Genomic DNA, 27,349 nt, shown 5'->3' on the forward strand with positions numbered 1-27,349 from the left:
GGTCTAATAGGAGCCAGATGTGTTTGGAGCTGGTCTTTCTCTGCTCACATACGCTCAGACATGGTTTAAATATGAAAATGTGAGACAGTGAATTTGTTTAGATTAGTGTCTCTCATCTACTTCACCAGTCGGGGTCACATGGATTTTATCAGTTATACAAGTTCACTTCTACAACCCTTGTGAAAATCTGAGCAGCTGTATTATATAATGTGTAATCTCATAGCAGTGCTAAGATTTATCAGGATCTTTTCGCATTTTTGTGCATACTCTGAAGTCAGTTTGTATCTGCTGAGACAATGAAAGTAACAGACAACCGATCAACACCTGATTTGAAATGTTAAATTTCACTCTAATTTCACTGGTGACATTGTGCTGTACCCCACAATCTATAAAATCAAATGAATGTCCAAGTCTATTTTAGAGTGGTTATTTCCTTTTTCTCTTCAATAATAAGTGAAATTTCTAAATTTTAATGAATATTTTGATAGACAAAACCAACTTTCACTACCAGGGAGCACTCTGGGTGATGACTTGACACCCAATAGTGTTGAAACTCAGTTTCCAGAGCTTTAAATATTCTGAGGTGGTGTAGTGGATTATAATTCTTAAACTCCCTGTTCACTTTGACTCCTCTAGTCACAGATGCTCAGAGCAGTCATTTTGCTCAGAGGGCAAACACAATAGAAGTGACCTTCACACTCAGCTGTCTGTCAGTAATCTCCTTCATTTTCATTCACTTGTCCCAGAAAAGATTCTCTGATGTCCTCACAGTACTGTTGTAAGAACAGAGGTCACTATCCTCAGAGTCCTGTAAACAGACAGCTAAACTACAGAAAAGCTCCTCCCATGTTTTATTATATGATGACTGTTGACAATAGCAAATGAGATTTCTGGTGGTTGTTGGAGAAATAGGCAAACTGGTGCTTTGTGGAAGTTGCTTTAGCTACTCCTGGGACCAGCTCAGTTTGTTGTATGTTGCTTTGGATCCATGTAATAAACTTATACTCCATCAGACTCTGTGGATTTCAGTTGTTTATTTTGGAAGTAAGTGAACAGTGTGGTTGGGATCTTAACCAGAGTGTTTTGGTGTTTTTATTAAGCTACTGCATGAAAGGAAAAAAAGAAACCATTATTGTTTGCCATGTTACAGGACATTAATGTTGATCTTTTTGTTTCATTTTAATCTGTGTATGGTAAATAATTATGCGATTCAAACGGACTTCAATATTTGTTCCACAATGAATCAAATTTAAAACATTTTTATACATTTTTGCTCGACAAAGCATCCGTAAAATGTTCATGTAGTGAAATTTGCTGAGAGTGCAGGTGTTTCCCGATGGGTCATGCTTCAGTTCTTCTGAACAGAGTCTCATGTTTCTTAACAATGTTCTTAAAGTAAAAGATACAAACTACAATAATGACCCAGTATGGGTAGATTAAAAGTAATGGGTGTGCAATTATGAACTTCTATATAATCTATCAATAGTATATGATCTTGTAAGGAGAACTAAAGTTTTCTTGCACAATTGTGCAAAGTGATGGAAATACTAAAATTAAAAGATACAAAGAAAAGTAAAAAATGACTGAGAGTGATATTGATGTTGAGGGATTTTTAAAACACATCCCATGAAAACACAAAAATAAATATGAAAGAAGAAAGAGCATAATGTGATCTCAAATATTTCTAAAATAACTTCACATTAGAGAATTGAGAGAAAAAAATAATACAGTGAAAGCAAGTTTTTATTTTTAAAGACACTGCATTCCATTGTCCAGCAAGGCACTTAGGAACCGAACCATTTCCACATTTAAATGTTAATTACAAGATTTTGGACCAAAGAAAAAAAAGATACACCATCAGAGGAAATGAAGTTTACAGAGAAAATTTGTAATGCTTGATCTTTGCCTTCAAGTGTGACAAGTCAGGTACTTTACGGAAATACACTCTATAATGTGGAAATGAAATGTTTATGTAAATGACTTGAAAACAGAACTGAGAGACTTCCCCATGCTTTAACTGTGTGAATACAGCCTGCTGGTTTTGAGTACTGTGATGACCCAGCAGGCCTTGAGTGTCATCATTTAGGAGGCAAGGTCGTTTGGTGTTTAATATTATAGATTCTGGGGGGCATTTTGAATCTCAACTATGTGCTGCTTTATTAAAACAATTGCACTTATTTCTCAAATCATTAATGCTGATATATCTCTACAGAGCCTTTCTTGATGGAGTGCTTGATATCAACCCTTAAATTTCATCATTTATGGAGCAACATCATTTAGCCTTTAGTATTACAGATTCTGGGGAGGCATAAACCAAACTCTGGCTTGAGATCCTTCATAAAATAAGTACACATTGTTATGCCCAGCCTAGGGGTTACTGGGCATAACTATAAAAGTGACTCCCCGTTCCCCTTCTCCCAATGAATAAATAACTCCCAGTCTGTTTTATTCATAACAAAGTAAAATGATGATTGATAAAAACAGACCAAAGGCAGCTGTTCTAAGTTAACTGTATTTTGAAACACATTGTCTTGTTACAGACTTATGTTCAACTGGGTTGGCATGGCTGAGAACACAAGCAAACAAGCAAGCAAGCAAGCAAATAGACGGACAGACAGACAGATCGGCAGATAGATAGATAGATAGATAGATAGATAGATAGATAGATAGATAGATAGATAGATAGATAGATAGATAGATAGATAGATAGATAGATAGATAGATGGATAGATAGATAGACAAGCAGACAGACTGACTAACAAACAAACACATTCTCTATGTTTCTTTATTTTCTACTGGCATGATTTTGAAATATTTTTCCTTGTGTAAATGATACACATACACTCCTGCCAATGGCTGCATCGGGTTTTTGTTCAGCACTTCCTCAATTCCTCTCACTATGAGTCTTTGGCACAGTAATACACAGCTGTGTCTTCTGTCTTCAGACTGTTCATCTGTAGATAGACCTGATTCTTACTGTTGTCTCTGGAGATGGTGAACCTTCCCTCAACACCACTGGAGTAATATATCTCACTACTGCCATATCTAACGCTTGACACCCATTCCAGTCCTTTTCCAGGAGCCTGTCTAATCCAAGCCATCCAGTTGCTACTGAAGTCAAAACCAGAGGCTGTACAGGTCAGTTTATAATGATCACTGGTTCAGACTCAGTCAGTGTCTGCAAACATAGAGAATATGATAATCAGTTAAATGAAAATTTCAATTTAAGATCATATGAAATTGGAAAATATTCGAATTCATTCATCAAAATGTAGAGACTTAAATAGATATGGTGAGAAGCATTGTGATCGGAATCTGCAATGATTTTCTCATTATTCAAGTCTGTGAATATTTTCGCATAATTCAAAGCCATCATCATCATCGTCGTCGTCATCATCATGTTTTGTTTTGTTCTTTTTTCATTTACAGTGGTTTAACAGGAAATGATTTTTTATGGCTTTGTGACTCACTGTGTTTTTCCGGCATGGTAATACACAGACATGTCTTCACTCTTCACACTGTTCATCTTAAGGTATGCACAGAAACCTGAACAGGTATGCACACATACATGCACACACACACACACACACACACACACACACATTGAGAGAGATCTGAGAGAGACTAACACCACTGAAAGATTAATGCATAATTAAATCTGACCTGAAACATGTTCTTCAGTTTTTCACTGTAATATGTGTCACCACTACCACAAATACCTCCAACCCATTCCAGTGCTTTTCCTGCAGGCTGTCGTATCCAATTTGTACAGTAATTGCCATCAGTCAGTCAATATCCAGAGACCATACAGGACAAAGTCGTGGACTGACCAGGCTTCACACTCATAGAACCTGGCTGGGTCAGCTCTACACAGTGAATTCCTGTCAGAGCACAAACAAAGACAAATGTAAATAATGTAATTCACACTCCCTCTACACTTTTAAATTACAGATCAGTTCACTCGTACTCACTGTTTACAGCTGCCAACAGCAGTAGCAGTAGCAGAGAGGAGGAGAACATGGTCTAATAGGAGCCAGATGTGTTTGGAGCTGGTCTTTCTCTGCTCACATACACTCAGACATGGTTTAAATATGAAGATATGAGACAGTGAATTTGTTTAGAGTAGTGTCTCTCATCCACTTCACCACTGAGGGTCACGTGACTTTAAATATCCTCATGAAGTTGATTAATTTGACACCAGCCTTGTATTAAGTAATAACATTACTTGCTCATTTATCAGATTAAGAGGGACGTCTACTCTGTCACAATTGTGCCATATTCAGTCACTTTCTCATGCTGTTGATATGTCATGCTGCCACTCTCAAATGTGCAACCTTATATCAGTGCTGTGATTTTTCAGGTTCTTCTTTGCATATTTCTCCAGACTCCACAGTCATGACTGTCTGTTCGGGCAAAAACAGTCACAGACAACTGACTAATGTGTGATTTGAATAAGACACAGCTATGTATTACTGTGCTTGAGAGTCACAGTGATACTAATCAGAGGACACCCTGTACAAAAACTTCATCACTGTCAAACAGGCCTGTGGATAACTGTAGAGAATTATACAGTACATATTTTGTCAACATGATATATGAAAATGTGCATCCCAAAAATTACATAGCTGCACCTTCCACAGATACAAGGCAATACATAATCATACACATGTACAATGAGAAGTGATCTGTATTCACAGATTAACAGGTCCCTGAAGAGTGAAAATGAAGCTGCTTATTTCTATGTCAGAGATGACAGGCAATCTGTAGTTGAGAACATGAATTCATTGTGCTAAATTAAGAAGAAAATTCCTTAAAATAACAGGAAGGGGGACCTGATTCCTTTATATCATGCCAAGAGCAGTCTGTGAGATATAGAATGAAAACTGAATGAAGAGTGCAGCTTCCACCAGTTCATTTTCAATACCAAGCATACTTGTGTGTTTGCTGCCATACAAATGCAGCCATACAAAATGGGTTTTTGCTTTATTGAAAACAAATTATTCATGTCTTCTGTGGTATTCCTTCAGGTGTCCAGTGCTGTTTGTTTGTTTGTTTGTTTGCTTGTTCATTTATGTATCAACTTAACCAGAAGTTACCTCAATAAGCCAGTTACATCGCTTTGTAGTGCAGGCCCAAGGTTGGTGTAGTCAAACCTTTGCCTCTTGTTGTGCAAATACGCGCATAAGGGAAACCTGATTAGCTGATGTACAGAATCTTAAATTGTATCTTTTCAAATGTCACGCTTTTCCGCCAAATGATCACCAATGACAGTCCAACGCTAGCTAGTTCATGTTAGAACTAAGAGCACGGCAGATTTGTACCCCAACATTCCATGTGCTGAAAGTCCTACTGACTGTGCCAGTCTCCATGGCCTCTGCCAAGTGCTCATTTAGCACTCTGAGGCGTCTAAAGACTTATTTACGCAAAAGACTTACATCCTTTACATTCATCCTGAAATAGAACATTCATCCTGAAATGAAAATAGACAGTGAGGAAATGCTCAAACAATTCGATGGGACTGGGAGAAGCAGAGTAAACGTCACATGGGTAAGCCAGATTTAATTATTCATTAATCAGTCAGTGATGTTAGTCTCTCATGTTTATGTTTGAACAAGACATCTCTAAATGTTTAAATCCATTTTGACGGCTCACCTGGCTGCACTGTAGGACTGAGCAGTTGAGATCCTTTGCCCCCCCCCCCCCCTTTTTTTTAAATTCTTTATATTTATTATCTCTTAACTTTATTGTGTATTGTCTCGAGTCTCTGTGAAATAACTTAACCACTTGACCCTGTGCAAGGATTACTTTACTTCAACTGAACTACCTTCTTTGTTGTGTACTACTTCTACTTCTTACTTTATTTTGCTGTCTGATGTATTTGGGTATTGGTGTGTAACGTTTGCTGTTTGTTGTGTACTGTCTTTAATCTGTAGTGTGTGAGCTACCAGACACCGGAATTTCCCCAAGGGGATGAATGAAATACCTATCTATCTATCTATCTATCTATCTATCTATCTATCTATCTATCTGTCTGTCTGTCTGTCTGTCTGTCTGTCTATCTATCTATCTATCTATGTATTTATCTATCTATCTATCTATCTATCTATTTGAACACTTTCCAGTACTGCCATTCAAAACCACCTCATGCTTTAGTCCTGTCACCAGAAAAAAAAAAAAAAAAAGGGGGGGGGGGGTGATGATGATGATGATGATGATATGATGATGATGATGATGATGATGATGATGATGATGACGACGATGAAGAGAAAATAATCACAGACTCTAAACTCTTATCACTGTTTACCACTGTGTCTATTTAAGTCTCTAGAGGTTGGACTATGCAAAGTTATATTCCATTTCAGTCCTTTATAATCTCATGTCTCTTTTCATCTCTGTCTGTTTATACAGTATTTACAGGAGCAGCTCCTGTCAGCTCAGCTATGGAGTCAAGAAATATTTTGTTTTTGATCCTCATGTTGATGTTTGAACAATGTAAGACATCCAAAAACATCTCATTTCATTTTGTTCTATGAATTTTAATGTTGTTTAAATGTAAGTTTATATTCACTTGATTTCTATATTCTCTTTGTTTACAGATGTATTGGGTCAGACACTGACTGAGTCTGAACCAGTGATCATTAAACCTGGGGGATCTCATAAACTGACCTGTACAGCCTCTGGGTTTAACTTTGATGACTACTACATGGTTTGGGTCAGACAGGCTCCTGGAATGGGTGTCATATATCAGCTATGACAGTAGTACCACATATTACTCCAGTGGTGTTCAGGGAAGGTTCACCATCTCCAGAGACAACAGTAAGAATCAGCTCTATCTACAGATGAACAGTCTGAAGACTGAAGACACAGCTGTGTATTACTGTGCCAGAGACTCACAGTGAGAGAAAGGGAGGCAGTGCTGTACAAAAACCTGATGCAGCCATTGGCAGGAGTGTATGTGTAAAAAAGAACAAAAGAAAGGAATTATCCAAAAAAAAAAAACCACTAGAAAAGTGTTAAATGAGTGTCATGCTGAAGGTAGAATGAAGAAAGAACAACTCTACTAAACAAAGGAGTATTTACAGTAAACACAGTCCAGTTCGTAATGGGAAAACTTAGAATAATCTCACAAGATGTTTCTTCTTTCACAAGTGTAATGATAATTTAATTACAATTATTAATTGCATGTGTCTGATTAAAACTAAACATTCAGAAATGCTTAAAACTCATGTCTTTTAGTCTTTTTTATAATCTCTATTTTCTCCATCTTTACTGTCACTTCTGGCAGGTGCTTCCTTTCACAACAGACATGACACAGTCACAAATTAATTATTACATTAAAAACAACAGGTTAAAAACCAAAGTTACCAGGTTATTTATCATCTCATTTTTGAAGTGTAAGAGCTCAGATATAGGCAACGAATGTATTCACACACACACATACATACAAATATTTATATTTGTGTGTGTTTCATTGAGTTTTTCTTCAATAAATGAATAAATAAATCATTTAAATTAAACTCATAACACTTCATACAACAAAGATTCAAATAACTGTTAACCAGCAGCGCCCATGTTGAACTCTTCCCATATTGTGCTGAGAAACTAAAAGGAATGCTACATTTGGATTAGTTTTATGTCATGGAGTGACGAATATTCAGTGAATACATTTTTCCCATAACAAATCACTGTCTTCATTTTCATCCTGACAATCTGACTAAGCAAATTTTGTCCAGAACACCAAGAGCCACATCCAGTCCTCATTTTCATACAGTCTCTCTAAAACTCAGAACTGACAAGTTTTTCACACTGCTGTAGTTTGACATTTCTCAGTAAAAATGGATGTTCTGCAATATGGAGTGTTCCTTGCTTTCATTTCAGGTGAGGAATCTATTAAAAGTCTCTGAGATATAAAAATTTCAGTGACTTCATATTAATCCTCTCTTTTCTCCAGGTGTTTGTGGACAGTCACTGACCACATCTGATTCAGTGGTGAAGAATTCTGGACATTCTGTCACTCTGTCCTGTACTGTGTCTGGATTCTCTTTCAGCAGCTACTACATGCACTGGATCCATCAGAAACCAGGGAAAGGACTGGAGTGGATTGGAGCTATTGACAGTGGCACTGGCACAGTCTTTGCCCAGTCTCTCCAGGGTCAGTTCTCCATGACCAAAGGCACCAGCAAAAACAAACTGCATTTAGAGGTGAAAAGCCTGAACAAAAAAGTAAGACAATAAAACAAATGTCTTGGATTAGCTGTGATCCCTCTCTGACCTGAGTGCTGTGTAAGTAATTGATTTTAACTATGACTAATTGTTTGGGATCTACCAGTAGGTGGTACCTGTAGGTAGAGCTGGTAACAGTTCATCATCTGAGACCATTTTATTGCTACTAGTCTTTATGTTGCTTCACCAGTTGGCCATGTGCTATTGTGTTTGTCAACAATCAGTGTAAACAGGTGTCCACTGTTTAGTGGTTATTTCCTTTCCTGCGGTCTCCTATAAAACCCATGGAGCAGTGATGAATTATGACTCACTCAGAGACTTATGTCATGTTCAGAGCTGGTAACAGTTCCTTGTCTCTGTTCATTTAACTGCTGATGTTTCCTCTGTCTGATATTGTTTTTGAGTGTTAGTGATTTACTTATTACAGTTCATTTTCTGGTAGGGCATTCTACTCCACAGACAAAGATATCATATCATACAAATGCCAGAATAGGCTTGTAAATATTCATGAGGACATATTCATAAACATCCATGATGTCACGACACACCCAAAAACACAGTTAAACAAACAACTATCATCTCACAATTATTCCAGTTACCATGAAAAAGAACCAATGAGCACAGTCCACCTACGTGCATAGTCAAAGTTTTGTTATGTTTTAAGTAACAAGTGAATAATTTAAAATGGTTTTGTGAACTGTACATTTAAAATTTGCATTATGTCATTGAGTTGTATGATTGAAGACATTTCACTCTTCAAGCACTTTTTACACCAGCAAAACTGCAGTTCTCAAAGCTCTGCTTTTGACATCACTATATACTTTTGACTGCCCATAATACCTTACATTTTCTGTTGACTAATGCGTTTTACAAAACACAATTTGACAGTATATTTGATATGCTAGTTTTGGCAGTAAGCTTATGAATAAAACTGAAAAAAGAAGAGGCCTATTAGGAACATTTTAATATTAACCCATTTAATCACAGGTTTTTCACAGATAAGTGAGTCCATGAATTTTGCTCCTTGAACAGCCCCGTCATACAACCTGCATGTTTTTTTTTTTTTTTTAGATATTTTTTAAAAGTTGGTGTAAACACGTGGGGTTTTTTTTTCAGTCTCTCTCTCTCTCTCTCTCTCCTCTCTCTCTCCTTTCTACATCTGTTATGATTATTCTATTTAAAGCAGATGTATGAGGGTAGAGTACTTACAGTATACCTAATGTATATCTGTTTTAACCAATATATTTTTGGGTTCAGAGAACAAGAGAAGAAACTATCTAAAATAATTATGCCTCTGCCTTCCATAAAGCTTTTAGATTTAAGCCACTGGTCATCAGTAGACTTCAAAGTATCAAAGTATTATTAAACATTATTCACGCCACACTATTCTTACTTAAACAAACAAACAAACAACAACAAAAAAAAAAAAAAAACTTACAATGGCACAAAACACACAATTTCTCTCCACATTGGCCCTCATACAGTGAGTGACTCCTTTCTCTCATTTTCCTAATTCACAGATATTGACGGTCAGCCATTCATTCAGTCTTCAAGTTGTGTGAAGGCCTTGAGAATCTCATTAAGTGACCTGTACAGTCTCTGGATTCACATTCAGTGACCTTTACTTAGCCTGGATCAGACAGCCTCCTGGGAAAGGTCTGGAATAGACTGCATTGATAGGAACCACTGAATGTTGCTATGTCACCTATAGCAACACCTACAACAACACCTATTCCCCACCTGTTAAAGGAAGACTTTCCATATCAAGAGATGACAATAGCAGTAAGCCATATATACAGATGAACGATGTGAAAACTAGCAGCAGATTCTCAGTGAGAGAGAAGAGCCACAAAACCCACTTCCCCATATACCTGAAACAAAGCAACTTGTGTAGTGCTCTTAAACAGTGCAGCAGTGCAGAGGTGCATAGAGTTTTAGAGATCCCAGCTATAAATATGAACTTATCAGCAAAGTATACAAAAGGACCCATGAAGAACCCAGGATCTTACTATGTTTCATGAGAAAATGAACACAACACAATATCCTCCTAAATGTGTGTGTGTGTGTGTGTGTGTGTGTGTGTGTGTGTGTGTGTGTGTGTGTGTGTGACAGCGGACTGTCGGGTATTTCTATAGTACTCACAGGTTTACACATTGAATATCTTACAAGACAAGAAGCTGAACAAGCCATTCAGGAATCTAAACAATTTGAGGAAATACATGCAAAAAAAAAAAAAAAAAAAAAAAAAAAGAAAGAAAGAAAAACGAGATCTCAACTATTTGCATTGAAATAGCTGAAATTAAAGGTCACAAGTTTAAAGTTTAACTTCAGATGATTAAATTCAGATGATGCTGTAATTGATTGTTCTTTCTTTCTTTTTTTTCAATTCAAGTGAACAAAATATGTTATATATGACATGGAGAAAAATGAGGAAGACATTTGTGAAAACTCTTCACAAGTTTATGAAAATCTTCATGAGTTAAAGTTAAATCGTAATGACACTCCTCTATGCAAATTCTCCCTCTTTCTGTCTAATGTGGCCAGTCTCTATTTAAATCCTAAACAGCCTCTGAGCTCTACAGGAGACATTCTCAAAAGCTGAGCTTCTAAACCAATCATGTTCTCTGTGTCTCTACTGCTGCTCTTGGCAGCCACATCCTGTGAGTCTCTTTGCTCCAATAACAGAAATTGCAGCTGCAGTATCTTGTAGTCCATTTTACTGACAGTTTAGAGTTTTTGACTGAATGTCTCATGTCTTTGTAATAATTACTGAATCTCCTCCAGGTGTCCACTCTGATGAGCTGATTCAGCCTGACTTTCAGACTGTTCGTTCCAGGTCAGGAAATGACAATCAACTGCAAGGTCTCATATTCAGTCACTGACTATCCTACAGCTTGGATTAGACAATCAGCTGGAAAAGCTCCGGAGTATATTGGATATGTCGACACTGATGGGAGCTCATACTACAAAGAGTCTCTGAAAAACAAGTTCAGCATCTCAAGAGACACCAGCAGTAACACAATAATATTACAAGGGAATAACCTCCAGACTGAAGACACAGCTGTGTATTACTGTGCCAAATTCACACAGTATTATGAACTAGCAGCTATCCAGTACAAAAACCGCTATGTGGGCATTTGTAAAAAGCTGAACCGTAAGCCAATATATTGTCATATCCATAGTTACTATACCCCCCACCCCCACCCACCCAAACTGTCGTCTTCGTGCTTACCTAAGAAAGAAAGAAAGAAAGAAAGAAAGAGTAAAAATGTGACATACCATAAATGAAATGAAAAGCATTACTTTGTGTTCACACATATTAATATGTCCAATGTTTTTCCAAAACTGTGTTCTCACAGTGCAGAGAGTAAACATAGGAACCAGTGACACATTTTTATATTTTACTAATAAACCACAACATTATCATCTCTCACAGTCAGCAAGTCAGTGACTCAAGCTTCTTTAGAAAGTGGGAATGGCACAACCCAACTTAATTCATGACAGGAACCAGGACTCATTCACAACATTTATTGGGGCCCTATGAATCCCTGCCCCCATGTCTGGACATCCTGAGTGCTCCTGTCCTAAGCATGTGGTCCACCTGTGGTGCTGACTCAACCTGACTGTGGATTAAACTGTCCTTTATGCCCAGGCCATCCCTGTCTTAACTATAGTACTGCTAACCATTTGTTTGTTTGTTTTTTCTTTTAAGACAACTTATTGATATGAAAACTGTCTGATTATCAGTTAATGCATATCCAATACCATTGTAGGGTCTGCCCTGCCCATAGTACCTATAACTCCCTGTTCACCTCCATGGGTCATCTCCTCCCATCTTCTCACCTTTCACCGTAACGGTATTGGATACAGCAGTGCATGTAAGTGCTGATGCAATTTTGCCCTAAAAACAGCGGGAAAAACTATATTCTTTGTCTCTGGCATTGTATCTCTCTGGCGAGTGATCCGCCCTGCATAAAGAGATGCCTTACTCTCTGGCCGTGACTTCTACGGGCATAAAGAGATACTGTCACTCTGCAGAAGAAGAACAAAGAACAATGAAGCGAGGTGTTGGTACCGGACTTCTGGCCCAAGTTTTCATGTACACTCTCAAGCAATTGCAACCTTTCATTTAAAACAATTAGTTACACAGCAACCCACGCAGTTTCCAAGAAAGAGAAGTTAACTAGATCCTTTCTCATTTCCTAAAGAAACATCGACGCATCAGGTTGAACTCCTTCAAAGACCACTGGACGACCGATGGAACACCGAAGAGCTGAGAAGCGAAAAAAAAAAAACCTGTTCTCTCTGGACCTGCGCCCCACACTGTTCATCGGATAACAGAACATGCTCCTTCGGTCGCCAGGCAAGAGCGACCTTAAATAAGGCTGGCATCCACACATACCTCTCTAACTTGTGCGCCTACATGAAGCCTTTCTCCGTCACTCCTCCTTCTATTTTTTGTGCGCCTGCGCACAGCCTTTTGCTCCTCCTTCTCCCTTCAGTGCGCAACTGTGTGCACACACAAACACACAAACATAAGCACGCACGTTTTCACACCAACACACACACATGCACCTCTTCTCCCACTCTAACATATATTCCACTCTTAGGGCTGATTTATACTTCAGTGTAGGCTCTATGCGGAGCCTACGCCGTAGCCTACTTGAGTGGCCTACGCCATTGTGAGCATTTATACTTGTCTGTTGGTGTGTCTGCGTCGCTCTGTAATTAAACCTTCAAAATGTTAGTTTGCGGTGGGGTTTCTATGCCACTGTGTTGGATTTCTTCATGCATCACAAACGGTGGCGAGAATAATGTTAAATAAAGAGTAGCTTCTCAACTTTGGGGGGACAAACAAACTTGAATACTAAAAAAGATAATACGTTACTGTTTGTTAGATTGGCTGATAATGTAACTAAAATATCATCACAAACGCTCCTGAAGTAGAAAAAATGTGTTCTGTGTTATTTTTCATTTATACAGCCTAATGCTTCATGGGTTTGTCTGACATCTGTATTAGCCAATTAACAAGTTTGGTTTTGACTTTATAGTTCCAGTGATGTAGACCTTCAACAGGATATAGAAGATGGTTTTCCACCCAACACATTTGCATGTTTTAAGCGCATTCATGAAAATTCGGCTAAGGAAATGTCTGGGCGCATTTCCTTCAGCTGTGTTACACGAATTAAAAATGTAAACTCTCCTCTTCGCAGGAGGAGCTATGAACATGTGTGGATTTAAAACTTGTCTAGGGCAACTGTGGGAGAGACTGCCAAGTCAGGGCCAGATATGACCGAGTCCCTTCTCCACACTAAGTGCTCTACTTCCTACACTAAGTTCATCCTTTTAAAAAAATAAATTCTGAGTTTCAAAAAGCAGTCAAAGTCTTCAGGAGTCCGATGCAGTGTAAGTTTGTTGCATTCAGTAGTGAGCAAAATACAACAAACTGAGTCAGGTCCCAGGGAGTGACTGAATCTAATACAGAAAATCATGCATTTATATCTAAAATTTAACCTTCATGCTAAACCTGTGTATACAATAAGCGCATAACACGGTTGTATGGTAACACCCCTTACATCATCCGTTTTTGCATGGTCCAACCCATTCGCTTCCAGAAATGTCCCCAAATTTCCCCAGAATTTCATTATTCCATACATCACTGTTTCCCACTTCCTTTTTTGGCTAAGTAAAAAATGACGATTCAGCCATGTCCTTACTTTGCTTTGGATACTCAACCATGTCCCCGATCTCACCTCAGATATTTTACCCCTTGACGCAGGTATTCGTTATCAAGCGATGGGCTAGTCCATGCAAGGCGGACACTGAAGCAACTACGCCCCGGCCATTACTTATGCTTCCCTGTCACTATAACCCAGATTTCACCCTTTTCATACTGCCTTTATGTTTTGCTGATTTTGCATCTTCCTTTTTTGGTATACCGAGGCCCTCTTCCGTTGGCTTCAACTTACAGAGGCCTTTTTCCATTTCAGAGGCCTTCTTCCATTTCTCCAACAGGCAAGAGTGCAACAATGTAATTATTAATTACCCGGTGGACAGCGAGGCTAAATAAAAAAAATTGCAAAATGTAGTCAATCCACTTATAGGTTGTAGTGATGAAAGTTTGTTGTGAAATAGACCTATTTCAGCAACCCGCCAAAGGCGACTGACCTCATTCGTTTTATTCGCCAACGTAGATTTTTAGTGAATATCCAGAGACCTTACAGGACAAAGCCATGGACTGACCAGGCCTCAAATCCATAGAATCAGGCTGGGTCAGCTCTGCACAGTGAATTCCTGTCAGAGCACAAACACAGTCAAATATAAACAATTTAACTCACAGTCCCTCAACACTTTTAAAATACAGGTGAATTCACTGGTACTCACTGTGTACAGCTGCCAACAGCAGTAACATAGAGATGAAGAACATGGTCTAAGAGGAGACAGATGTGTTTGGAGCTGGTGTTTCTCTGCTCACATACACTCAGACATGGTTTAAATGTAAAGATGTGAGACAGTGAATTTGTTTAGAGTAGTGTCTCTCATCTACTTCACTACTGAGAGTCACATAGCTTTTATAAGTTAGACAGGTTCACTCCTAAAACCCTTATTAAAAGCTGAGCAGTTATAATATATATTCTAATTAAAGGATTATATATTGCTTCAAAGATATTCTTTATTGTTATATTTTGAATCAAGATTCCTATGTAATATATGAAAGATCCTGATAAAGGCACCAGTAATAACTAATACAGTGACTTGCTCATTTGTCAGATTCTGTGAGAGTCTACCCTGCCATGCTCTTCTGATGTTTCGTCTTTTTCTCATACTGTTGGTATTTCACGCTGTCACTCTCTAATGTGCAATCTCATATCAATGCTAAGATTTTTCAGGATTTTTTAACATATTTGTCTAGACTCTTAGGTTAGTTTGTATCTGTTGAGATACAGACAGTAACAGACAACTGGCTAATACTTGATTTAGATGTTAAATTTCACTCTAATTTCACTGGTTGCATTGTGTTGTTTCCCACAACCTAAAACATCAAATGAATGTCCAAGTCTATTTTAGGTTGAGTATTTCTTTTTTCTTTTTAGATCAAACCAACTTGCACCACCAGGGGGCGCACTGAGTGATGAGTTGCCAACCATAGTGAGCCATTAACTTATTCTCTCTTTTACTGATTTTGATACTGTTTACCTTCCAACAAAAAGGTCAAGGAAAGTGTTGAAACTCAGTTTCCAAAGCTTTAAATATTCTGAGGTAGTGTAGTGGATTATAATTCTTAAACTTCCTTTTCACTTTTCGCTCCCCTAGTCACAGATGCTCAGAACAGTCATTTTGCTCAGAGGACAAACACAACAGAAGTGTTCTTCATGTGACTGCTCTGCATTGTGTTCTACACTGGGCTCAAACCAGCGACCCTTAGTTTGGAAGTAGGGCGTGCTAGCAAGGAGGCTAAAACCCATGGGCACTAGCATCAGTCACTAGTGAGGTGTTCTATCGCTCTCCCTTCCTCTGGAATGGTTTACCTACAGAAGTTAACTCTCTCCATACCTTTAAAACCAGACTAAAGACTTATCTATTTTCTCAAATTTATGCATAAAATCATTTTGATTTGACTTTGTTATGGACATGTACAGCCCTTGGAGACTATTAATAGTGATTTTGGGCTCCAAATAAACTTATTGTTATTATTATTATTATTATTATTACAACCAGTACTGCTTCTACTACTGCCACCTCTCCAGTATCACCTACATCCTTATCTGATGAATGTTATGTTATTTAACACAAATTTGAATCAGGGAAAAGTATATGAATCAGGGAAAAGTGACACAGTGCGTTGCTTCCAGAATAGAGATATAATGAGTCACCTGTATATTTTTAAGTGTGGAATGTAGGGCCTCTACACTGAGAGACAGCTTTTATCCTCAGGCCATCAGACTGATCAACAGATCCAATCCACTGCCCCTGCCCCCACCCCAACTCACCATGCAGGAAGCTTCACTCTGCCCCTCCACCCTCCCTCCACACATTCCATAATGCACACTCACAGACATTAATCGCTGTCTGTGTTACTGGACTCGAACCAGCGACGGGAGGTGGGTGTGCTAGCAAGGAGGCTAAACCCACGGGTGCTAGCCTCAGTTGCCAATACGCCTCTTAAGGTGTCAGGGGAGTGAGGTATACTCACTGCGCAGCACTCTACTCGCTCGCTACCTTTACACTCACACTCAGCTGCCTGTTAGTAATCTCCTTCATTTTAATTCACTTGTCCCAGAAAAGCTCGTCTGATGTCTTATCCTATCATGAGTGTTAACAACAGTAACTCTGAGATTTCTGGTGGTCCAAAAGGCTCAGAGTCCTGTTATAAGAACAGAGGTCACTCAGGCCTGGCGCCCCCTCAGATGGACTACTCTGCCCCCTCAGTAAAGATTAAGCCTCATTTGAATGATTTATTTTATTTAATTTATTTTCATTTTGAAATCCTAATATATAATTTAGCCCACCGCTAAAACCAAAGTCACATTCTAGCCTACATTTTCAAATCCACACAAATTGATCCACGCATTGTGTTTGGACTTTGAGTTGGCAACTTTCCCACGGTATTTCAAGAGAGTACCAAGCTTAGTTTGTTATCTAGCTTTTAACAAGCAAAATGGACATCTGAAAATGGATTTAAGTGTATCAACCAGCGCTGACCAACCAGCTGCTCAGGATAACACAGGCAAGCCAGGAAAAATGACTTTGGGAGATCAGTCGCTCACTGACAGTCCTGCTCAGCGTGCTACTGGTGACATGAGCATTCAGCCAGTGGACCTTGGCTACGAGAAGCCTATTGTTTATGTCACGAATAGTTTTGTTAGTTTTATCATAGCGAGCCTACAGGACAATATGTGCCTACTACATTGTACTGCCTATGTTAGATTCTCTTCTTCAGTGATTCTCAGTTTCCAGTTGCATGTGTTTATTAGCAGAGGCTTCTCCATAGTGTTGTATGAGTGACTTGCCCTGGTGGTTTTTGCTTTAAGCACTCACTTGCCTTATGTCGGTGAACAATGCTGGCTCTGTTGAAATCAAGCTCAGAGAGGCGCTATCATGCGATGGTGTGTGGATGGTACATGTTTCCTGGGGTGTGTTTATCTGTGTGTGTGTGTGTGTGTGTGTACACCGCCCCCTCTCTACATTTCAATTGCCCCCCCTCTTCACTTTCTGCTGGCACCGGCTCTGAGGTCACTATCCTCAGAGACCTGTAAACAGACAGCTAAACTACTACATGAAAGGAAAAAAATAAACCAGTAATGTTTGTTCTGTAACATTAGGGCATTAATGTTGTTCTATTTGTTTAATTACACTCTACGTATGCTCTATGGTAACGTGCCATCAAGATGGCTGTCGTTCTCTGAGCTCTTCCTTAAATTTAACTCTTTTGTTGATTAATTCACACTATTTTATGCAAGAACACTATAATTTTGAATGTTATGATCACCTACGATAAGCGGACTATGATTGACATCAGATCTACAATGGATACGCATTTTATAGCCAAAAATTATTCCACAGACTCAGCAGACTTCCATTTGTTTCGATTTAAAGTGTTTAGCCTACCTGCTACACCTTGTAAACTATGGCGGAGAAGGAAGCGGGGCAAAAGAGCTGGAGCACTTGTCAGGCAGAGACAACAGAAACAACAAGAAAACCGCCACCTTCTTCGAAGTATCCTTCTAACGAATAATGTTTATCGTAATGAACATCATAATGTTAGGACTAATATGACTATGTAAATAGCTAGTAGTGACATTTTTCCCATCAGTGTACTTTCACGCCCACATAGCTCATTTCGGTCTAGAGTCAAACAGACCATGTTTTGTAGTAATTTAGTTCCAATTCAACTGACTCCCTCCTTCGATTTGATTACTGTAAACCTGGTTACGCTGAAGTTAGGTTTTATCAATATCAGATCGCTTTCACCTAAGGTATTGCTTGTTAGTGACCTGATCAGTGATCTTAGCCTTGACATGATAGGTTTGTGTAAAACTTGGTTAAAGCCAGACGTTTTTCTCCCTTTAAATGAAGCTTCACTCCCTAACTATTCCTTTTCCTGTGCCGCTAGGGCAGCAAAGAAAGGTGGGGATGTAGCTCTAATCTATAATACTACATTTTCTCCTAACACCCTTAGTTTACCTAATTTTGACTCCTTTGAGTTGTTCTCCGTGAAGCAATCTGGTACTGCCTCATCTTTTCTCATAGCAGTGCTCTATCGTCCCCCAGGGCCCTATAGTCAATTTTTAGACGAGTTTTCTGAATTTATCTCTGTTATTTTTACTAGTGGATAAAATCCTGATACTGGGGGACTTTACTATCCACATCAATAACAATTCTGATTCACTTAATAAAGCTTTTACAGCTATCATAGACACTTTTGGCTTTAATCAATATGTCCACGAACCAACTCATTTCACTGACAACACTTTAGATCTTATTCAAGCTTGCGGAGTAGATATCTCTCACATTGTCATCTCTCCTTACTCCGCTGCCCTCTCAGACCATTTTCTTATTACTTTCCAAGTAACTCTTCCATTCACGCCAGTTGTCTCTACCACGGTTTGTAGCTGCCGTCACATTAAGGCTTCCACCACTGCTGCGCTCACTGATCTACTTCCGACTGCTCTCAACTCTTTCAATGATCAGCAAAGATCTTTGAACGATTTGACGGACAGCATAAATTCTACCCATTGTAATGTACTTGATATGGTAGCACCATTAACTATAAAAAAGAGGTGTAAACACTTAACACCTTGGTTTAATAATGAAACCCGTGCGCTGAAGCAGGTGTGTAGGAAATTGGAACAAAACTGGCAGGCAACCAAACTAGAGGTTTTCCGCCTCGCATGGCACAACAGCCTGATAGATTATAAACGCGCTCTCTGCACAGCCAAATCCCCGTATTACTCGAAAATAATTAATGTTAACAAAAAATAACCCCAGGTTCCTTTTTGATACAGTATCTAATCTTACCCAGAATCACTCCCCTCAATCTAGCCCTTTTACTGCAAATGATTTTGTTGAATTTTTCTCGCAAAAAATAGACTTAATTCGTCGTAATATTCAAATTAATTTATCAAATCAGACTGCCTGCGTGCTCTCCGTTACTGTGTCTCCCCTACCTGCTAAACTTTACACAGAGCTCTTCTCGGTTCTCGGCCCAACAATCTTAAACACTCTAAATATGTCACTTAAGTCTGGTGTTTTACCCTCCACTTTTAAAACAGCCGTGATCAGGCAATTACTTAAAAAACCGAACCTTGATCCTGAAGCCTTAAAAAAGTATAGGCTGATCTCTAATCTCCCATTTCTTTCAAAATTACTTGAAAAAATTGTTGCTGCCCAGCTGATAGCCCATATGTCATCTAACAGTCTGTTTGAAATATTTCAGTCAGGCTTCAGGTGTTTTCACTCTACTGAAACCACGCTTACTAGAGTAACTAATGATCTTTTCTTAGCCATGGATGCTGGTGCTACTTCTATTCTAATTCTACTTGATCTGAGTGCAGCATTTGACAAGGTCAATCACGCTATACTTTTAAAGCGCCTGGAAAAACCAAATTGGCATTCGTGGCCTGGCACTCTCTTGGTTTAAATCTTACCTCTCTGGGAGAAAGCAGTCTGTCCACTATAATAATGTAACCTCTGAATACCATAAGCTTAACTTTGGTGCTCCTCAGGGATCAGTCCTTGGCCCTCTTCTATTCTCTATTTACACCTTTGGGTGACATTATTCATAGTCACAACATTAACTTCCATTGTTATGCTGACAATACTCAGATTTTCTTACCTATCCAGCACAATGACTGCTCTGAATTGGCTAACCTTGAGACATGTCTTTGTGCTATTAAGGGTTGGATGTCTTCAAATTTCCTGATGCTTAATGCAAGCAAGACTGAAATGCTGGTCATTGGTCCCACTACGCATAAGCATCTTTTTAGTGATTTTACCCTAAAGTTTGACAACTGCATCATCTCTCAAAACTCTTCAGCTAAAAACCTTGGTGTGATTTTTGACTCGTCTCTCACTAATCACTCATATCAAGAACACAACCAAAACTGCCTTTTATCACCTCTGTAACATTGCTAAAATTAGGCCCTTTCTAAGTATAGCTGATGCAGAAACCATTGTTCACGCATTCGTCACGTCTCGCCTCAATTACTGCAATGTTCTTTACTCTGGCCTCCCTGCCTCTAGTACCAATAGTCTTCAGCTGGTCCAGAATGCCGCTACTAGAATTCTGACCAGAACGAGGAAGTTTGATCACATTAGCCCTGTCCTGGCTTCCCTTCATTGGCTCCCAATTCATGCAAGGGCAGATTTTAAGGTCCCTATAACCCACCTCGCACCCTGCGCTCTCAAGATTCTGGACTATTAGTCATTCCAAGAGTTAAAAAGAAGTCTGCGGGCAACCAAGCCTTTTCCTACCGCTCTCCCTTCCTCTGGAATGGTTTACCTACAGAAGTTTGGGAGGCAAACTCTCTCCATACCTTTATAATGAGACTAAAGACCTATCTATTTTCTCAAATGTATACATAAAATAAATTTGATTTGACTTCATTATAGACATGTAAAGCCCTTTGAGACTATAAATAGTGATATTGGGCTCTAAATAAACTTTTATTATTAATTTTGTATCTGACATCTATGTATGGTAAATAATTGTGTGATTCAGATGAACTTCATAATTTCTTCCACAATGAATTTGGTGTTTTCAAAACATGTTTATACATTTTCACTAGACAAAGCATCCGTAAAATGTTGACGAAAACCCGAGAGAGGACCCAAAGTGCTTCTCAAGGAAACATTTGTATTGTGGAATGGACTCTGCAGACGTAGGCCATAAAATGTTCATGTAGATGTTATTTATAGTCTATAGTGAAATTTGGTGAGAGTGCAGGGTGTTTCCTGTGGCTCAGTTCTTCTGAGTCTCATATTTCTTAGCAGCGCTCTTAAAGTAAAAGCTACAAACTACAATGGTAAGCTAGTGTGGGTGTATTAAAAGTAATGGGTGTGTAATTATGAACTTCCATATAATTTATCAATAGTATATGATCTTGTAAGGAGAAGAACTAATAGATTTTCTTACATAGTTGTACAAAGTGATGGAAAGAATAAAATTAAAAGACTAAAAAAAAAAGATAATAAAAAGAAAAAAAAAAAGACTAAGAGTGATATTGATGTTGAGGGATTTTTAAAACACGTCCCATATAAACACAAAAAGAAATAGGAAAGAAGAAAGAGCATAGTGTGATCTCAGATATTTCTAAAACAACTTCACATTAGTGAATTGAGAGAAAAAAATAATATAGTAAAAACACGCTTTTATTTGTAAAGACACTGCGGTCCATTGTCCAGCAAGGCATTTAGGAACCAAAGCATTGCCACATTTCAATGTTAATTACAGAATTTTGGACAAAAAAAATGATACACCATCAGAGGAAATGAAGCTTACAGAGAAAATTTGTAATATTTGTTTTTTTTCCTTCAAGCAAAAGTGTGACAAGTCAAGTACTATATGCAAATGTAATCTATAAAGTGGAAGTGAAATGTTTATGTAAATGACTTGAAAACAGAACTGAGGGACTTCCCTGTGCTTTAACTGTGTGACTACAGCCAGCTGGTTTTGAGTACAGTTGGGTCATCAATGTAGGCCTTGACTTTCATCATTTAGGGGGCAAGGCCATTTGGTTTTTCGGTGTTATAGATTCTGGGGGCTGGGGGTGGGGGGGGGGGGGATTTTAGTTCCATCTATGTGCTGCTTTATTAAAGTAATTAATTTCTTATTTCTCAAATCAAAAATGCTGATATGTCTCTACAGAGCCATTTTTGATGGAATGTTTGATGCAAGGCCTTAAATTTCATCATTTACAGCGCAAGGCCATTTGAACTTTAATATTAGAGAAGGGGAGGCATTTCGGCCATAAATTCAGGCTTTAGATCCTTCATAAAATAAGTACACATCGTACACTTGGCCTAACTGATTAAAAAAAATTCTAAATAAATAAATAGATGCTATGAATACCAACCATGTGGTGCTTTATTAAACAGACTGCACCTATTTCTGAACACATCCATGCTGATGCATGCAGTGCCCCTCATAAAGGAGTGCTTTAGACGATGGTATATTTATTCAATACAGTGAAAATATGGCATTACTTATGAACATTACAGCATTCATTCAGCACTTGTATGTATCTTTTGAAGGAGATTTGAATCTTTAAATCATCACTACAAAATACATATAGGAGTCAATATAAAAAGCTGTTGTGAAAAACATGTCTTTTCAAAGTAATGATGCCTTTGGCCTTCCTGTAGGAACACCAGTCATTTCATCGGTTTACTGAATCTGAATGATCCAGTAAACCAGTGAAATGCTGAAATGAAGGAGCCTTTTCTCTTCACTACAAGGAGCTGACCAAATGCTTAGCATGCTAATACACACTAAAGTAATGCACGCCTGCCTGCTTCAGTGATATGAGTCTGACACAAACATAATTTCATAACTGATACCTGTTATTTCTCTCCAAGTTACTGGGCACTGGACAAGAGGGCAAAAACCTCCCTGAGGGGTATCTCAATGACATATCCTGAGACAAATTCTATGAAGCTGCCACATTAGCACTATCACTCCACTCCCAGAGACTGAACACTGCATCCCTTTAGTTTTCCCTGGTTCCTCTTTAGTCTTCCTCCTGTCTTGCACTTTGATTTTGTTCTGGATGTGGTTGTGCCTTGACTGGGACTCCATTCCATTGTTTGGATACCTTTTCAAAGGATATGAAATAAATATAGTAATAAATAAAGGAAATTCGTATAGTTGCCGCGTGGCTCTGTGCTTCCAGAATCTGAACGTGAGGAGGTGTCAGGGTGGTTGGTGGGTCCAGTAGTGACCCTATCTGTGCTACATGCCAGCATGAGGAGTGGCCTTGTGCAACAGCTGAAACAAACCATCAAATTAGCGACATAAAGAATCAAATCAGTCACAACTGCTACATGATGTTTGGCTTGGGCTGCTGTTCCAGAAAACCTTTGCTTTGAGTCAGTGATCATGCAATGTCACCACTGATGACACAATTATGTTATATTACTCTGGCATACCTTGATGCTTTGGGAAATGGCTCCAGGCAATCCACTAGTTCTGCTTGTTCCTTTGCAGTAAAGATTAAATGAGACAAGTCATGATCACGGTCACATGTATGAAAGCCTTGTTGGGCCAACTTACTCACAGCAGACAGCTGTCTGTGAACACTGCTCCACCTTGTGACACCTCTGACACTGGGGCTAGGTTTTGACCTTGTTTGTCCAAATGTATCCCAAGGCCTCCTTGAACTTGGAGCTGTGGTGCAGAAAACTCACAAGTTTTTTGTGTTTAGCTATTGTTGCCCTCAAGCCACATAGTTTCTCCAGTTCATCTTTCACAATGGGTTGTGGTGAATGTGTGGAGCATGCTAGTTGTCCAAGGTTGGTGTGCAAGATTATGTTTGTTACGTCAGAAAGCAGGCATCCATAGAAAGCAGATTGTTCTGCTGAAGATCATTATCAGTGAACTCTCTAACCCTAGCTCCCCTGTGGGGTGCTACTAATTGCCACATAATACCACACTGTACCACACTGTACCACACTACACCACACTATACCGAACTATTCCACACTGTACCACACTGTACCACACTACACCACACTGTACCACACTACACCACACTGTACCACATTATACCACACTGTACCACACTACACCACACTACACCACACTATACCACACTGTCCCACACTACACCACACTACCACACTCACACACTACAACAGTTCTGAATATGCTCTAGGATAGTTGCTAGGTGTCATGTTTTACCTTAATAAACAATTATAGGAGATAAATCGGTTTTGATGTGGAACAAATGCTGTCTCTGTTGCAGTCAATGACAGGACATTTCATTTAGAAGCCTGTTTTGTTACATTAACGTTTTTTAAGACTGTAAAAATGTTCAAAGGAGAGACAGGACCGCTAAGAACGTACCACACTATACCACATTACACCACACTATACCACACTACACCACACTGTACCACACCACACCACACTGCACCACACTTTACCACGCTGTACCACACTACACCACACTACACCACACTGTACCACACTATACCACACTACACCACACTGTACCACACTGTACCACACTACACCACACTGTACCACACTATACTACACTACACCACACTACACCACTCTACACCACACTATACCACACTGTCCCACACTACACCACACTACCACACTCACACACTACAACAGTTCTGAATATGCTCTAGGATAGTTGCTAGGTGTCATGTTTTACCTTAATAAACAATTACAGGAGATAAATCGGTTTTGATGTGGAACAAATGCTGTCTCTGTTGCAGTCAATGACAGGACATTTCATTTAGAAGCCTGTTTTGTTACATTAACGTTTTTTAAGACTGTAAAAATGTTCAAAGGAGAGACAGGACCGCTAAGAACGTACCACACTATACCACATTACACCACACTATACCACACTACACCACACTGTACCACACCACACCACACTGCACCACACTTTACCACGCTGTACCACACTATACCACACTACACCACACTGTACCACACTATACCACACTACACCACACTGTACCACACTGTACCACACTACACCACACTGTACCACACTATACTACACTACACCACACTGTACCACGCTGTACCACACTACACCACACTGTGCCACACTATACCACACTACACCACACTGTACCACACTGTACCACACTACACCACACTGTACCACACTATACTACACTACACCACACTGTACCACACTACACTATTCTGTACTACTCTACACCACACATGCTGACATGCCAATGGTGTTATACTGGCCCTTGAACAGTGGTACAGAGTGGTACAGTGTGGTGTAGTGTGGTGCAGTGTGGTACAGTGTGGTATTATGTGGCAATTAGCAGGACCCCTACGGGGCTTACTTGCTAAAAAGCACAGAGTCTGACATGTCTAAATAACTAGTGAGAAAAAACAGAATCCACTTTCTTTAGTATGTAACCCCAAGACCTATTCAGCAGACAGGCGAGGATATGCAAGTAACTTGTAACTGTTTTCTTTACGCGTAGTATAAGCAAGAAACAGTTGAGACTGCGAGAGTATGGAAGAGACTATGGTCTCGTCAGAGATCTAGTCCCAGACCAAGACTTTAAATCTTGTCATTCCTCATACTACCTACTAGTTGTGTTCTCATTTATTATCACTCTGTTGTTTTGTAAATTGCCCTCTGGGCTGGCACCTACTGCACGCCTGGCTGGCCTAGAAGGGGTCTCCTCTCTTTGTGGTCCTTCTCAAGATTTCTCCTATTTTTCCCTAACGTCTGGGTTTTTTGAGGAGTTTTTTCTTGCCCGCTATGAGGATCAAGTCAGGGGGTGCCACCCTGCTCTGTTTTGTTGTAATCCTGTGGGCATGTAAAGCCCTTTGAGACTGTAAACAGTGATATTGGGCTCTAAATAAACTTAAACTTGAAACTTGAACTTGAAACTTGAGACCCAGACCCAAACCACAGCTTTATTCTTGGTGTCTTACTCAATACATTGTAAGAAGGGATCAGTGAAAGTGGATGGCATAAACAGAATATATGAAACTGCAGGATCTACCAATGAGAACATCAACAGCTCATCTGTGTGTATTTGATAGATGACAAGTGCACTGTTATGGATAAGAGGACGTAATATTGGCAGAGTGAAATATTCTCCTAATTAATTCTACTTACTTCAGCCATTTAGCTTCAGGAGAATCAGCTGTAAGTCAGTCATTCTCTCATGAAAGCAACATGATTTTGTGTTTTTCTTGTGTACTTTGTACATTGTACAACAGGTCTGCTGTCTTTGTCTCTCACTGTGAGTCTCTGGCACAGTAATACATAGCTGTGTCTTCACTCTTCAGACTGTTCATCTGTAATTACAGTTTACTGCTGGAGTCATCCCTGGAGGTTGTGAATCTTCCCTTTACAGCCCGGGAATAGCTGATAGGAGTACTAGCTGTGCTTATGTTTGCAATCCATTCCAGATCTTTCCCAGGAGCCTGTCTGATCCAGGCTAAATAAAGGTCACTGAATATGAATCCAGGCATTGTACAGGTCAGTTTATGAGATTCTCCAGGTCTTTTAACTATGGTTTCAGACTGAGTGAATGTCTGACAATCAACACCTGTCAATTAGGAAAACAGAAAGTATAAGACAAGAGAAACATCAGCCACAGCAAACATTGTCAAAGATATGTTTCCTATAAATTTAAGAGAAGCTGAGATGTGTGTGTGTGTGTGAGTGTGTGTGTGTGTGTGTGTGTGTGTAGAATCAGGCTGGTTTGAATTGGAAGTGATAGAATACTAAAAGCAAAGCGTAAATCAGTTGCTGTTGATATTTGCCATTAATCTTATACACATTTTCATAGTAATAATGATACAATTAGACAACTGTTGAAAAGCTATCACAGTAAAACTTCACAACAGCCTAAATCAGTTGCCGTTGATATTTGTCATGTATCATGTACATATTATTACAGTGATAAATAAAACTTGATAGGCCTCACTTTTCATCACTTATTATTTTTTCTTACTATTAATTTGTTTGTGTTATTCTGGGAACTAATACCCACAATTAACTGGGCTGGCACAGTGAGGTTTGGCCTTGATCTAAGATGTAGATTTGGACAGTAAATTTCTCTATAGCTCTATGGACTGTAATTCTCTGTGAACTGTAATTCTCTATAAGCTGATCTCTTATGGGCTATAGTTCTACATAAACTTTAATTCTCTATGAACTGTAATTCTTGATAGGCCACAAGTCTCAGTAGGCTGTAATTCTTGATAAGCTGATGTAGGGCGTCCGGAAGATCCGTTCTGTGACTGTTTCTGCTACACACTCATTCCTTTTTCATCCTCAATAGTGAAACTCTGTATAATGACAGTTCTCCTTTCTTACACACTTTAACAATCCTCAGATTTATCACAGAGAATTGATTCATGTGATTTAGAGCAGACATTTGTGCCTCCACTTTAAAT

The 27,349-nt window shown here is 39.0% G+C and overlaps 1 pseudogene and 1 gene segment (V, D, J or C); both read left to right on the forward strand.

The window, feature by feature from the left end:
* Positions 1 to 7,835: 7,835 nt before the first annotated feature.
* Positions 7,836 to 8,235, forward strand: LOC115819450 (immunoglobulin heavy variable 1-46-like). The segment is given in 2 exon segments: positions 7,836 to 7,878; positions 7,952 to 8,235. Coding segments are annotated over 2 exon segments (327 nt in total).
* A 2,605-nt stretch (positions 8,236 to 10,840) lies between these two features.
* Positions 10,841 to 27,349, forward strand: part of LOC115819451 (Ig heavy chain V region XIG14-like) — a 230,348-nt pseudogene continuing 213,839 nt past the window's right edge.

This window comes from Chanos chanos, chromosome 8, assembly GCF_902362185.1.
Source record: "Chanos chanos chromosome 8, fChaCha1.1, whole genome shotgun sequence".
Taxonomy (NCBI): Eukaryota; Metazoa; Chordata; class Actinopteri; order Gonorynchiformes; family Chanidae; genus Chanos; species Chanos chanos.